Here is a 15,192-nt window from a genome sequence, read left to right as displayed (position 1 = left end):
GGCCCTCGCTTCATACTTATCGCCAAACCCACTGGCTCCAGGTCATCTACAAGTCTCTGCTAGGTAAAGCCCCGCCTTATCTCAGCTCGCTGGTCACCATAGCAGCCCCCATGTAGCACGCGCTCCAGCAGGTATATCTCTCTGGTCACCCCCAAAACCAATTCTTCCTTTGGCCGCCTCTCCTTACAGTTCTCTGCTGCCAATGACTAGAACGAACTACAAAAATCTCTGAAACTGGAAACACTTATCTCCCTCACTAGCTTTAAGCACCAGCTGTCAGAGCAGCTCACAGATTACTGCACCTGTACATAGCCCATCTATAATTTAGCCCAAACAACTACCCCTCCCCCTACTGTATTTATTTATTTATTTATTTATTTAGCTCCTTTGCACACCATTATTTCTCTCTACTTTGCACATTCTTCCATTGCAAATCTACCATTCCAGTGTTTTACTTGCTATATTGTATTTACTTCACCACCATGGCCTAGTTATTGCCTTTACCTCCCTTATCTCACCTCATTTGCTCACATTCTATATAGACTTATTTTTCTACTGTATTATTGACTGTATGTTTGTTTTACTCCATGTGTTGTTGTGTGTCGAACTGCTTTGCTTAATCTTGGCACGGTCGCAACTGTAAATGAGAACTTGCTCTCAACTTAAGTACCTGGTTAAATAAAGGTGAAATCATTTGTTTTATTTATTTTTTATGACAAATTGAAAACAGGTTTTTAGAAATGTTTGCAAATGTCTTAAAAATAAAAAAAAACAGATACTTTTAAGTATTCTGACCCTTTGCTATGAGACTGGAAACTGACTTGAGGTGCATCCTGTTTCCATTGATCATCCTTGAGATGTTTCTACAATCAATTTCAATTGATTGGCCTTGATTTGGAAAGGAACACACCTGTCTATAAGGTCCCACAGTTGACATTACATGTCAGAGCAAAAACCAAGTCATGAAGTGGAAGGACTTGACTGTTGAACTCCGAGACAATATTGTGTCTAGACACAAATCTGGGGAAGAGAACCAAAAAATGTCTGCAGCATTGAAGGTTGCCAAGAACACAGTGGCCTCCATCATTCTTAAATGGTAGAAGTTTGGAACCGCCAAGACTCTTCCTAGAGCTGGCTGCATGGCCAAACTGAGCAATTGGCAGGAGAAGGGCCTTGGTCCGAGAGGTGACCAAGAACCCAATGGTCACTCTGACAGAGCTCCTCTGTGGGGATGGGAGAACTTTCCAGAAGGACAACCATCTCTGAAACACTCCACCAATCAGGCCTTTATGGTAGAGGGGCCAGACAGAAACCACTCCTCAGTAAAAGGCACATAACAACCCACTTGGAGTTTGCCGAAAGGCACCTAAAGGACTCTCAGACCATGAGAAACAAGATTCTCTGGTCTGATGAAACCAAGATTCAACTCTTTGGCCTGAATGCCACGTCTGGAGGAAACCTGGCACAATCCCTACAGTGAATCATGCTGTGGGGATGTTTTTCAGCGGCAGGGACTGGGGGACTTGTCAGGATTGAGAGAAAGATGAACAGAGCAAAGTACAGAGAGATCCTTGACGATGACCTGATCCAGAGCGCTCAGGACCTCAGACTGGGGGCGAAGGTTTTACCATCCAACAGGACAACGACCCTAAGCACACAAAGACTGTGAATGTCCTTGAGTGGCCCAGCCAGAACCCGGACTTAAACCCGATCGAACATTTATGGAGAGACCTGAAAATAGTTATGTAAACATTTTTTTTTTTTTTATAAATTTGCAAAAATGTATAAAAATGTGTTTTTGCTTTGCCATTCGGGTGTATTGTGTGTAGATTGATAAGGAAGGATAAAACAATTGAATCCATTTTAGAATAAGGCTGTAACGTTACAAAATGTGGAAAAAGTTGAGGGGCCTCAGTACTTTCCGAATGCATTGTACACATGCTTAGACCTACATCGGCATTCTGGCACACACATTCCTACTTCCTTTCACATACACCGTCTCACTCAAGCATGCACAAACACACATATCACCCACACACACACACCCACATGCATATCCCCCGACACACATGCGTTTTTGCATGTGTGTCATTTCTGCAAATATATACCCAACCCCTCTGTACACTGCTGCTACTCTCTGTTCATCATATCATATATGCATAGGCACTTTAACCATATCTACATGTACATACTACCTCAATCAGCCCGATTAACCAGTGCCTGTATAGAGCCCCTCTACTGTATAGAGTCTCGCTACTGTATAGAGCCCCTCTACTGTATAGAGCCCCTCTACTGTATAGAGCCCCTCTACTGTATAGAGCCCCTCTACTGTATAGAGCCCCTCTACTGTATAGAGCCCCTCTACTGTATAGAGCCCCTCTACTGTTATTTTTCAGTGTCTTTTTACTGTTGTTTTATTTCTTTACTTACCTATTGTTCACCTAATACCTTTTTTGCACTATTGGTTAGAGCCTGTAAGTAAGCATTTCACTGTAAGGTCTACTACACCTGTTGTATTCAGCATTTCACTGTAAGGTCTACTACACCTGTTGTATTCAGCATTTCACTGTAAGGTCTACTACACCTGTTGTATTCAGCATTTCACTGATAGGTCTACTACACCTGTTGTATTCAGCATTTCACTGTAAGGTGACACCTGTTGTATTCAGCATTTCACTGTAAGGTCTACTACACCTGTTGTATTCAGCATTTCACTGTAAGGTCTACTACACCTGTTGTATTCAGCATTTCACTGTAAGGTGACACCTGTTGTATTCAGCATTTCACTGTAAGGTGACACCTGTTGTATTCAGCATTTCACTGTAAGGTCTACTACACCTGTTGTATTCAGCATTTCACTGTAAGGTCTACTACACCTGTTGTATTCAGCATTTCACTGTAAGGTGACACCTGTTGTATTCAGCATTTCACTGTAAGGTCTACTACACCTGTTGTATTCAGCATTTCACTGTAAGGTGACACCTGTTGTATTCAGCATTTCACTGTAAGGTGACACCTGTTGTATTCAGCATTTCACTGTAAGGTCTACTACACCTGTTGTATTCAGCATTTCACTGTAAGGTCTACTACACCTGTTGTATTCAGCATTTCACTGTAAGGTCTACTACACCTGTTGTATTCAGCATTTCACTGTGAGGTCTACTACACCTGTTGTATTCAGCAGTTCACTGTAAGGTCTACTACACCTGTTGTGTTCAGCATTTCACTGTAAGGTCTACTACACCTGTTGTATTCAGCATTTCACTGTAAGGTCTACTACACCTGTTGTATTCAGCATTTCACTGTAAGGTCTACTACACCTGTTGTATTCAGCATTTCACTGTAAGGTCTACTACACCTGTTGTATTCAGCATTTCACTGTGAGGTCTACATACACTTGTTGTAGTCGGCATTTCACGGTAAAGTCTACACTTGTTGTATTCGGCATTTCACGGTAACATCTACACTTGTTGTAATTCAGCATTTCACGGTAACGTCTACACTTGTTGTATTCGGCATTTCACGGTAAAGTCTACACTTGTTGTATTCAGCATTTCACGCTAAAGTCTACACTTGTTGTATTCAGCATTTCACGGTAAAGTCTACACTTGTTGTATTCAGCATTTCACGGTAAAGTCTACACTTGTTGTATTCAGCATTTCACGGTAAAGTCTACACTTGTTGTAATTCAGCATTTCACGGTAAAGTCTACACTTGTTTTGATTTGACTGTTGAATCACACTGTTGACTGAAAAAGTATAACATCCCTGAAGATCTGCGGAGTGCTTCTCTCTCTCTCTGTGTGTGTGTGTGTGTGTCGGAGTCAGTAGAAGGGCCATCGCAGCAGGAGGTGAGGCCAGAAGCATGCATGACCTCTATGCTCCAGGAATGTACTGCAAGAGGCAACATAAAACAAAGGAATGTTGTTGGTGTGTTTGTAAGAAAAAGACAAGCAGGGCAAAGTGTTCCATTATTGAGCCAGCAGACAAGAGCAGAGAGCACACCACTCAACTACAGGCCTGGTTACAGACAGACTTAAAACAAACACACACAGAGAGCAGAGAGCACACCACTCAACTACAGGCCTGGTTACAGACAGACTTAAAACAAACACACACAGAGAGCAGAGAGCACACCACTCAACTACAGGCCTGGTTACAGACAGACTTAAAACAAACACACACAGAGAGCAGAGAGCACACCACTCAACTACAGGCCTGGTTACAGACAGACTTAAAACAAACACACACAGAGAGCAGAGAGCACACCACTCAACTACAGGCCTGGTTACAGACAGACTTACAACAAACATACACAGATACACACACAAGTTTGAACACACTCATTCCAGGGTTTTTCTTAATTTGTACTATTTTCTACATTGTAGTATAATAGTGAAGACATCAAAACTATGAAATGACACATATGGAATCATGAAGTAACTTTAAAAAAAGTGTCAAACAAATCAAAGTATATCTGAGATTCTTCAAAGAAGCCACCATTTTCCTTGATCTCTGCACACTATTGGCATTCTCTCAACCAGCTCTGTGAGGTAATCACCTGGAATGCACTTCAATTAACAGGTGGGCCTTATTAAAAGTTCATTTGTGGCATTTCTTTCCTTAATGCGTTTGAGCCAATCAGTTGTGTTGTGACAAGGTAGAGTGGTATACAGGACATTGCCCTATTTGGTAAAAGACCCAAGTCCATATTATGGCAAGAATAAAAATCAGCAAAGAGAAATGACAGTCCATTATTACTTTAAGACATGAAGGTCAGTCAATACAGATTTTTTTGGGTTACTACATGATTTCATGCGTGTTATTTCATAGTTATGATGTCGTCACTAGTATTCTACAGAACAGAACAGAGTCAAAAATAAAGAAAACCCTGGAATGAGTAGGTGTGTCCAAACTTTTGACTGGTACTGTGTGTGTGTGTGTGTGTAAATAAATGTGAGTGAGTGAGTGAGATACATACAGAGAAGAGGTAAGAAGAGGCTATCATTGACAGGGGTTAGAGGTTAGAATGGTCACATGACAGTGGACTGGAGGGGCAACACTATGAGGAAAGGGAACCTTCAGCAGACAGACTTTATAGCTTCCTCTCTTAGCTGGGACCAGCTAGTGTGAGGAGTCCACAGCGGGCTGAACAGAAAGGAGGAATGAGCAGCACAGGAAAAGAGGATGAATGTGTGTCAACATTTTCTCAGGAGGGGGGATTTTTCAGACCAAACACAGGAAGTTAGAGTCACACAGACCAGAGTGGTGCAGGGGCTTTATCCTCTCTTCTCTCCTTCCCTCTCCCTGTAGCCCGGCTTGACTGCAGTGCCAACCTAAAAACACCCAGACTCAGGTCTATACAGTAGAATATAGTTAAATATACCATCTAAATATCCACTCAGTCAGGTCTATACAGTAGAATATAGCTAAATATCCACTCAGTCAGGTCTATACAGTAGAATATAGTTAAATATACCATCTAAATATCCACTCAGTCAGGTCTATACAGTAGAATATAGCTAAATATCCACTCAGTCAGGTCTATACAGTAGAATATAGTTCAATATACCATCTAAGTATCCACTCAGACTCAGGTCTATACAGTAGAATATAGTTAAATATACCATCTAAATATCCACTCAGTCAATATAGGAGGGAAACAGAGGGAGGAGGAGAGGGAGCAGCAGTGTGCAGTCCTAGACTCTCCTGGACCCTGACAGACACACAGACAGACAGTCTGACAGACAGACACACAAAGCCCCAGGCAATAAACACATACACTCTAACACACAGCATCAGTAGGTGTGCTATTGTGTTTTAGAAGAAATGAATGAACTCATGAGAGGACACACTGGCCTAGAAATCAAAGCAGTGCTGAAAAGAACAGTCCCACAGACCATCTCTAATAGCCTGGTCCCCTCTATCTATCTCCTTCCCTCCATCGCCCTCATTCCCTTGTCAAATAGATGACCCCTACTGTACTCTGTCCTCAGACTAGGTCAACAAACATCCAAACAGACCTCAGCCTAGTCACCCATTAATCTATTAATACACTTTAGTGAATCAGTTCACATTCCTCCATCTCAGACTCTCTCTGATCATGAGGAAGCACGGAGCAGCACGGGGCAAGTGGTCAGACAGACAGAGGCATTACAGCATCATTTCCTGTGGATTAGAATCCGTGCAGCTCCAACAGGCTCTGGGACGGTTCTAACTTTATGGGTCAGCTTTGATCCCCACTAAAGCTTCCAACACGCTGTGACGTCCACACACACTGAAATCTAATCACTCGCACAGCGGAAATACCGTCACACTTCAACTCAAACGCAGTCTCAAATAGCCACCTGTCCCGTTTAATAGCCGGGTATCTGCACACATTTCAGCAAGTAAACACCTGTTGTTCCCAGAGGGGGTATCCTACGAAGCAAGCTACATCTACTCTGGGTTGTCTAAAGCTAACCAGCTTCAGTTAGCTTCAGATTCCAGCTCAGGCTTCATCAGTACCACGACGGTGAGTATTCATCCACCTGCTGTGAACTCTAGCAGGCATGTAAACACACAACTCTTCATTCAAACAATACTGGACCGTCAATCCACGGTCGAGTCAGTCACATTTTCATTTGTGCCAAAATCCAAATGAAAGAAAAGTTAACTTGCAAATTCAGCAGGCCATGGTGTGAAATAGGCTTTTAGAAGTTCCATATTGATTTGATTACTTATCGTTAATGCTGCCTTTGGTTTGCTTATCAACGCACAAGCAACTTTTCCCCCACTCCTTATTGATATACGGGATACACTGAGTGTACAAAACATTAAGAACTCTTTCCAGAACGGGCTGACCAGGTGAATTCAGGTGAAATCTATGATCCCTTAGTGACGTCACTTGTTAAATCCACTTCAATCAGTGTAGATGAAGGGGAGGAGACGGGTTAAAGGAGGAGTTTTAAGCCTTGAGACAGTTGAGATGTGGATTGTGTATGTGTGCCATTCAGAGGGTGAATGGGCAAGACAAAATATTTAAGCGCCTTTAAAAAACGGGGTACCGGTTTGTGTCAAGAACTGCAACGCTGCTGGGTTTTTCACACTGAACAGTTTGCTGTGTGTATCAAGAATGGTTCACCACCCTAAGAAACATCCAGCCAACTTGACACAACTGTAGGAAGCATTGGAGTCAACATGGGCCAGAACTCTTTCGACACCTTGTAGAGTCCACGATCCAATGAACTGAGGCTGTTCTGAGGGCAAAAAGGGGGTGCAACTAAATATTAGGAAGGTCTTAATGTTTGGTCTACTCCGTGTATACAGTCATTGTGTTTGACATGGTCTGCTCAACTACCGACCGGATCTCACTTCAGTAGTCGTCTGGGGGGGATAAACATCTACGAGAGAAGGGAACGTAAACTGAACTAAAATATAAAACGCATTATGCAACAATTTAAAAGATTTTACTGAGTTACAGTTCATTTAAGGAAATCGGTCAATTGAAATAAATTCATTAGGCCCTAATCTATGGATTCCACGTGACTGGGCAGGGTTGTAGCCATAGGTGGGCCTCGGAGGGCAACCCACTGGGGTGCCAGGCCCAGCATATCAGAATTAGTTTTCCCCCCACAAAAGGGCTTTATTACAGACAGAAATACTCATTAGCACCGCCCCTCAGAAGATCCCGCAGATGAAGAAGCCGGATGTGGAGGTCCTGGGCTGGCGTGGTTACACGTGGTCTGCGGTTGTGAGGCCGGCTGGACGTACTGCCAAAGTCTCTAAACCGAAGCTGGAGGCAGTTTATGGTAGAGAAATGAACATCCAATTATCTGGCAACAGCTCTGGTGGACATTCCTGCAGTCAACATGCTAACTGAAAACTTCAAAACATCTGTGGCTTTGTGTTGTGGGACAAAACTGCACTTTTTAAAGAGGCCTTTTATTGTCCCCAGCACAAGGTGCACCTGTGTAATGATCATGCTGTTTCATCAGCTTCTTGATATGCCACACCAGTCAGGTGGATGGATGATCTTGGCAAAGGAGACATGACAACCAACAGGGATGTAAACAAATTTGTGCAAAACAAATTAGATGAATAAGCTTGTGTGAGTGGAACATTTCTGGGATTTCTTTTATTTTTTTTTCAGACTGTTTAAATTGCTCAGCACTATTTTCAGCACTACGGCTGTGGTTCATGTAGTCACTACCATAATCTCACAGTCAATAGTGAGTATCACAGAGGAAGAATCCTCACACCGACTCTCTGGCGTGCACAGCGACCCCAGACACACCTTCTCTGAAGGTCATATTCATGGACTTGTATGCGAGGCTCAGCAGGGCTGAGCAGGCGTCAGATTATCATGGCAGTGGTGATGCATTACCTCCAGCAGGACAGTCTTCCTGTCATCACTCATGTGTTTACACTGCACACCTACGCCTCACATGGAGACAGAGATTACACTACGCACAGAGAGAATACACTACGCACAGAGAGATTACACAACGCACAGAGAGATTACACTGCGCACAGAGAGAATAACACTGCGCACAGAGAGAATAACACTGCGCACAGAGAGAATAACACTGCGCACAGAGAGAATAACACTGCGCACAGAGAGAATAACACTGCGCACAGAGAGAATAACACTGCGCACAGAGAGAATAACACTGCGCACAGAGAGAATAACACTGCGCACAGAGAGAATAACACTGCGCACAGAGAGAATAACACTGCGCACAGAGAGAATAACACTGCGCACAGAGAGAATAACACTGCGCACAGAGAGAATAACACTGCGCACAGAGAGAATAACACTGGGCACAGAGAGAATAACACTGGGCACAGAGAGAATAACACTGCGCACAGAGAGAATAACACTGCGCACAGAGAGAATAACACTGCGCACAGAGAGAATAACACTGCGCACAGAGAGAATAACACTGCGCACAGAGAGAATAACACTGCGCACAGAGAGAATAACACTGCGCACAGAGAGAATAACACTGCGCACAGAGAGAATAACACTGCGCACAGAGAGAATAACACTGCGCACAGAGAGAATAACACTGCGCACAGAGAGAATAACACTGCGCACAGAGAGAATAACACTGCGCACAGAGAGAATACACTACGCACAGAGAGAATACACTACGCACAGAGAGAATACGAAACAAGGATTATTATGTTGGGCCTCCAAGTAGAAGTCTAAAAAGTTGGACCAGTTCCGAAATGGGGCCATTTCTACTTGGAGGCCCAACATAACAATCCTTGTCCCAACAGACAGACAACACCAGGGATATAGTGAATGATGTTCCAACAGACAGACAACGCCAGGGACATAGTGAATGATGTCCCAACAGACAGACAACGCCAGGGACATAGTGAATGATGTCCCAACAGACAGACAACGCCAGGGACATAGTGAATGATGTCCCAACAGACAGACAACGCCAGGGACATAGTGAATGATGTCCCAACAGACAGACAACACCAGGGACATAGTGAATGATGTCACAACAGACAGACAACACCAGGGACATAGTGAATGATGTCACAACAGACAGACAACCGTGACCACAAAAACCACAATACCTGGTGAACCGTTACACCCCTAGTGTGTACATATGTGTGCTGGGATAGCAGCTCTCTTCCCCTGTCATCTCCACCTCATCAAGCTGATTACCCAGGAGCACATCAAAGACAGCTAACTGTAGCACATCGCTATGCTAACTAGCCAGCTTCCTATATCCATGGCTCTCCATGCAGGGGAAATATGGGGCTCTCCATACAGGGGAAATACAGGGCTCTCCATACAGGGGAAATACGGGGCTCTCCATACAGGGGAAATAAGAGGCTCTCCATACAGGGGAAATATGGGGCTCATCATACAGGGGAAATACGGGGCTCTCCATACAGGGGAAATACGGGGCTCTCCATACAGGGGAAATATGGGGCTCTCCATACAGGGGAAATAACGGGCTCTATACCGGTGTGTAACAGGGGAGCTTCCTCTCTGCTCAGCTCTGCATGTGTGATGATAGGAGCTTGACAAATATGTGGGGTAGGATGCAAGAGCTCCTGAATCATGTGCTAAGTGCTGGAGTCACCGGAATGCAATCTCTCACACACAGTAGCTAGCTAGCCAGTCTACTTCTCACAGATGCCAGCCTCTGTAGTTGCTCAACTGCAGCCTGTTTTTCAGGAGTTCCTCAAAAATAAAGCTCAATCCATCTGTCGACATGTTAGTGTACACAAACACACAAAGAAAAACAAATATACTCAGATTAACAAGAGCATCGTTAGCCTGCTCCCTGTAACTAATCCACTGAAAAGGGGCCTTCCTTCCCAAACCTTAAATGCCTTCCGCTCAGCATGACATTTCCCTTTAAAACTAACTAGATACATGTCTCACAAGGCTATGAAAATAGTGATTCATATCACACTTAAACTTTCCAGAGACAGGGCTTTATTAGTTGGTATAGCCTCTTGTCTAGTAGGTAGAGCCTCTTGTCTAGTAGGTATAGCCTCTTGTCTAGTAGGTATAGCCTCTTGTCTAGTAGGTATAGCCTCTTGTCTATCTCTACACTGGTTTAATGGTAGTAGATGTCAGGGAACTCTTGTCTCCTGATCACTGCAGCAGATGTGGGTAGGTAGGCAGGCAGGTCTATGTTCTTGAGTGTCTCTCTGGCAGAGACTCAGTCATGTGGTCTCGGTGTCAAGACCACATCAACGGGCCTTGGTCTCTCGGTCATACGGGTCGGGTCTGGGTGTGAATAATATATTGGGATAATTAATGTGATCCTGATCTCAGCCGTCTGTCCATCATAATGCCAAAGCCAGTATCTCCCTTCCATATCCCCATCCACTCTGTTGGCAGTGGTGTCAAGGTTGTCAGATCAGATAACACAATGACACACTTAGCCTCAAAAATGGCCTCATATTGTGATGAACAACAGCTCTAGCACTGGACGTCATCTTTACACGAATGGCAACCCAGGCCCTCTCCTTCCTGCCCCCTGGCTATGACAGACAGAGCTCACTCAGGTGGCAACCCAGGCCCTCTCCTTCCTGCCCCCTGGCTATGACAGACAGAGCTCACTCAGGTGGCAACCCAGGCCCTCTCCTTCCTGCCCCCTGGCTATGACAGACAGAGCTCACTCAGGTGGCAACCCAGGCCCTCTCCTGTCTTCCTGCCCCCTGGCTATGACAGACAGAGCTCACTCAGGTGGCAACCCAGGCCCTCTCCTTCCTGCCCCCTGGCTATGACAGACAGAGCTCACTCAGGTGGCAACCCAGGCCCTCTCCTTCCTGCCCCCTGACTATGACAGACAGAGCTCACTCAGGTGGCAACCCAGGCCCTCTCCTGTCTTCCTGCCCCCTGGCTATGACAGACAGAGCTCACTCAGGTGGCAACCCAGGCCCTCTCCTTCCTGCCCCCTGGCTATGACAGACAGAGCTCACTCAGGTGGCAACCCAGGCCCTCTCCTTCCTGCCCCCTGGCTATGACAGACAGAGCTCACTCAGGTGGCAACCCAGGCCCTCTCCTTCCTGCCCCCTGGCTATGACAGACAGAGCTCACTCAGGTTCATTTTGATTGGCCAGAAGATATAGCCCAGGCTGAGCTACATTCACATACCCCAGGCTAGCACTATACCATAAAAGGGGCTCAGTTAGCCTCCCTAGCCTACATTCTTCTTAGTGCTTGTTAGGATCAATCAATGCTGACCGACATTGAACATGACAATCTCACAAAGAAACATTGTTACTGTTGTGGCCATGTCCAGACACCCATGTGCTTTCCAGTGTGCGCTGGTGTCTTAAAATCACCTCTGCTTTCGGAGAGGCTAGTGGCAGTTAAATACAGTAGTAGGTATGTCATGTGTAATTGGGCCCTGCAGCCGCCCCTCCAACTTACCCTACCTAGGGTGTACCTGAAATGGCATCCTATTCCCTACATACTAGTCCCCTACTGCTCACCATAACCCTATGGGCGCTGGCCAAAAGTTGTGCACTACCAACCCACTATCAAGCGCCTCAGGCTTAGAAAAAGTCTAAACCACTGTTGGTATTCATTTGCATGTGGTGGATAACTGTGGTATTCTGCTATTCAGACACATTAACATGTCAATACTGTACAGGCCTCTGTCACACAGGGTATTGGATTTTTAGTTGTTGCCAATACAATCAGTCATTGGGTGATAAGTTAGTCATAGAACAGGGCCAAGGCTAGGGGAGAATTTAGAAGTGACTGAGTGGACAAAAGCACCAAAATATTCCAGGTAAAATAGGTAACATGTTGAGGATGGGGGTCGTATGTCAGCCAGCCTAACCTAAAAATCATTACCCTTTCTAGTGATGCTAACATCTTGTCAGACTGTATTACTATTTTAAATGGGAGGATTGTAACTAAAAAAGTTATAAACAACCTTGAGCATGTGTAGTAACTATATGCAGTTACAAATCGAGGACAAAGGTGGAGCATGTCGTACTATAAACCAGGGATTCCCATACTCGGTCCTGGGTGCACGTTTTGGTCATCAAGTTTGATTATTTGAATCAGCTGTGTAGTGCTAGGGCAAAACCCCAAACTTGCACCCAGAAGGGGGGGCCCCGGGCAGAGTTTGGGAAGCCCTGCTATAAACCACTTCCTTTCACAATCCTAATTTCGCACTGCCCCTGGTCCTTACGCAACATCCGTCAACTCCCTATTTCAGACCCCACCGACATAGCTGGCTGACTGGCTGGGACAGGCCAGACAGAACACCACATACCAACCCGTTTTCTGCTCAACACAAAATCCTCGCAGATAATTGATACGAATACAGATTGATTATGTCTGCTATGTAATATCAGGAATATTATGTGGAGAATGCAATATCAATATATTGAGATAAACACGAAGTCGGGTGTCATGGACAAAGAAGTAGCTAGGGAGTGGGACTGGGGAAAAGTTAGCCAGCTAGCCACCCTGTTAGACATGTCTGGTATGCATGCACGCATTCCAGTTTGTATTTCTGATAAATAAGGTAGTCTATGTATAAACGGTTTTGTATTTCCATTGAATACAGCAATCTACCAAGCAAACAATTTGCTGCTATTAATATGATGAAAAGCACGAATGGCAACTCGGCTCATGCTAGCTAGCTTGCCTACTGTCAATGGTGGGAAGTTGACAAAGCTTTCTGGTCTTAATCGATGTCTGCCAATGAAACTGTCAATATTCAAAACAGCGAGCAAGCATGTTCATGAAGATTTTAGGTCATGGTGGTACGAAATGTGAGTTAGCCAGGCACGCCTGACAAGCTAGGTAACCAGCTAACGTTTAGCTCTTGCTAACGTAAAGTCAAGAGCGCATCGATTACTACACTCGGGTGGCTGGTTTGGGAGGCCTTAGCACCCACGCCTATATTATTGAACTGTATACCGTTAAAGTACTGTACTGAAAAACTCTTCGCTTTCCGATTAGAAGAGAGGGAATATGCACATTTCTAAAAAGGTGACAATGCTCGGCCGCATTAAATTACAAGCCTGGAGATTTGTATGAGGGAATTGCAGGAGAAATGTCCCTCCGCCCCCAGGATAGCATAGCAAGCCGCCCAGCAGGGAGCGTTCACACGGGAAAAGCCTAAAAGAAGCATCACGAGGAACAAAAAAACTACCGCAGACAGAGACACTATCGACTGAAGACTCATGAATCCATTGTGTTGAAGCTAAACAGTCGACACATCACCTATTTGTCGGTCAGCGCGGAGGAACCGGTTAGAACTGCTCGTGTGTGTTCGAGAGAGGGAGAAGGATGTCTGGCTGGTCTCACCATAAAGTCACTGCCGAAGTTATCCTCTCCTTTCTGGTCCCCTTCTCGCATAACACAAACCCCTTGGATGAACTTTCTCAGGATATTCGCCTGGTCCATCCTCTCGGCCCGCTGTCCGGCGGCTTGTCCGGTTTTCCCACGGTATGTAAAATAAATCCAAAGTGGGGAAAACGAGAACAAATATAAAAATAGCTTGAGCTATATATCCTCGCAGATAATCATGTCAACATCCCCTAACGCCCCATGTTATTTTTCATATTCTCTTCGGGTTAGACAATAATAATCCAAACAAAATTCGTGATTCCGTTGTTGTTTCTAAATATATATCACAAGCTATGACTGTAAACTAGCTATCGTTACTTGAATATAAAAATCCAAACACCGGTTCACCCCTCCCTGGCTCGCCGCTGCCACATTCACAAGTCAGCTACAAGAATACACTGACTGCGGTCGCCCCTAACCCCACTTGGAAACATTAACGCCCATTTCACTAAATGGCTTACTGTAATTGGTCCGCAGCTTCAAGAAATTAGTACGTGATTGGTGAATACGTTACGTCAATCTAAAATGTAAATAAATTAAGTGGGCGACGCTCACGTCAATCACTATGTCTCCTGTTCTTCTCTCTCATTGGTTAAATTCTATTTAGCGCTTCCTTCTTAGGTTTTGCTGTAATGCAATTGTTACAATGGATTGGTGCATAGTGTTCTCCCCTATATTGTGAAATGATTACGAAAAAAAATATCAATCTTTCATGTGGTTAAAATGATACAGTTGCCTAATAATATCCAACTGGGCATGGACATGGGTCTGTGTCCTCGGCCGTCTCTTTTCTGTCTAACTGTATCTTCCTCTGTAATCTCAAATACACAGGCATCCACAGTGTCAGGAAGCATTCTTGACCTGTAGAGGTTAATTAAGAAATGAAAGGCCGGGGAGTGCATTCCCTCTCTCACAAACACCACTCTTTCACTCACGTTCACGTCACTTGAGAGACAGATTCATTTTGTACTGTAACACGAGAACACAGGTTAAATCTAAAAGCACGTGTACTAATTTATTATTTGTCTCTGGTCAAATGTAGGTCACTGCTGTAGGCTATATTATTTGGGATAGGGTGTCAAAAAGACAGCATATGAAGGAGGATGACATCACACACCCCTGAACCACTCTTATTGCAGGGGAATGAAAAACAGCCTGGGTCTAGTTCCTGTTTGTTTACAGATCTCCTCGACAAGCTACTTCAAAGTCTTCCCCCTCAACCGGTCACTTTCATGTCACAGACAGACCCCTCTGAGAGGCTTCACTGGGTCCTCCCTCCTCCCATTGTGACGCTGTGGGTAACTTCTGGATATCCTAGTTAGAGGTCAATCAGCAACTTGCCCAACTTCCCCT

At 44.6% G+C, this 15,192-nt stretch overlaps 1 protein-coding gene across 4 annotated transcripts in view; it reads right to left on the bottom strand.

Moving 5' to 3' along the window:
- Positions 1-14,257, bottom strand: part of LOC139404704 (tyrosine-protein phosphatase non-receptor type 12-like) — a 75,070-nt gene extending 60,813 nt beyond the window's left edge. For 2 of the 4 annotated variants that reach the window (XM_071147333.1, XM_071147335.1), the window contains exon 1: positions 13,798-14,236. In XM_071147333.1, coding sequence (XP_071003434.1) covers positions 13,798-13,896 — 99 coding nt within the window. In that variant the 5' untranslated portion in view covers positions 13,897-14,236. Of the gene's footprint in view, positions 1-13,797 lie in introns of all 4 variants that reach the window. The other 2 variants (XM_071147334.1, XM_071147332.1) reach the window with 2 other exon arrangements.
- Between the last annotated feature and the right edge of the window lie 935 nt (positions 14,258-15,192).

This window comes from Oncorhynchus clarkii, unplaced genomic scaffold (assembly GCF_045791955.1).
Source record: "Oncorhynchus clarkii lewisi isolate Uvic-CL-2024 unplaced genomic scaffold, UVic_Ocla_1.0 unplaced_contig_12320_pilon_pilon, whole genome shotgun sequence".
NCBI classification, from domain to species: Eukaryota; Metazoa; Chordata; class Actinopteri; order Salmoniformes; family Salmonidae; genus Oncorhynchus; species Oncorhynchus clarkii.
Note: the sequence above shows the minus strand (reverse complement) of the source record. Positions and strands in the feature narration are given on the sequence as shown.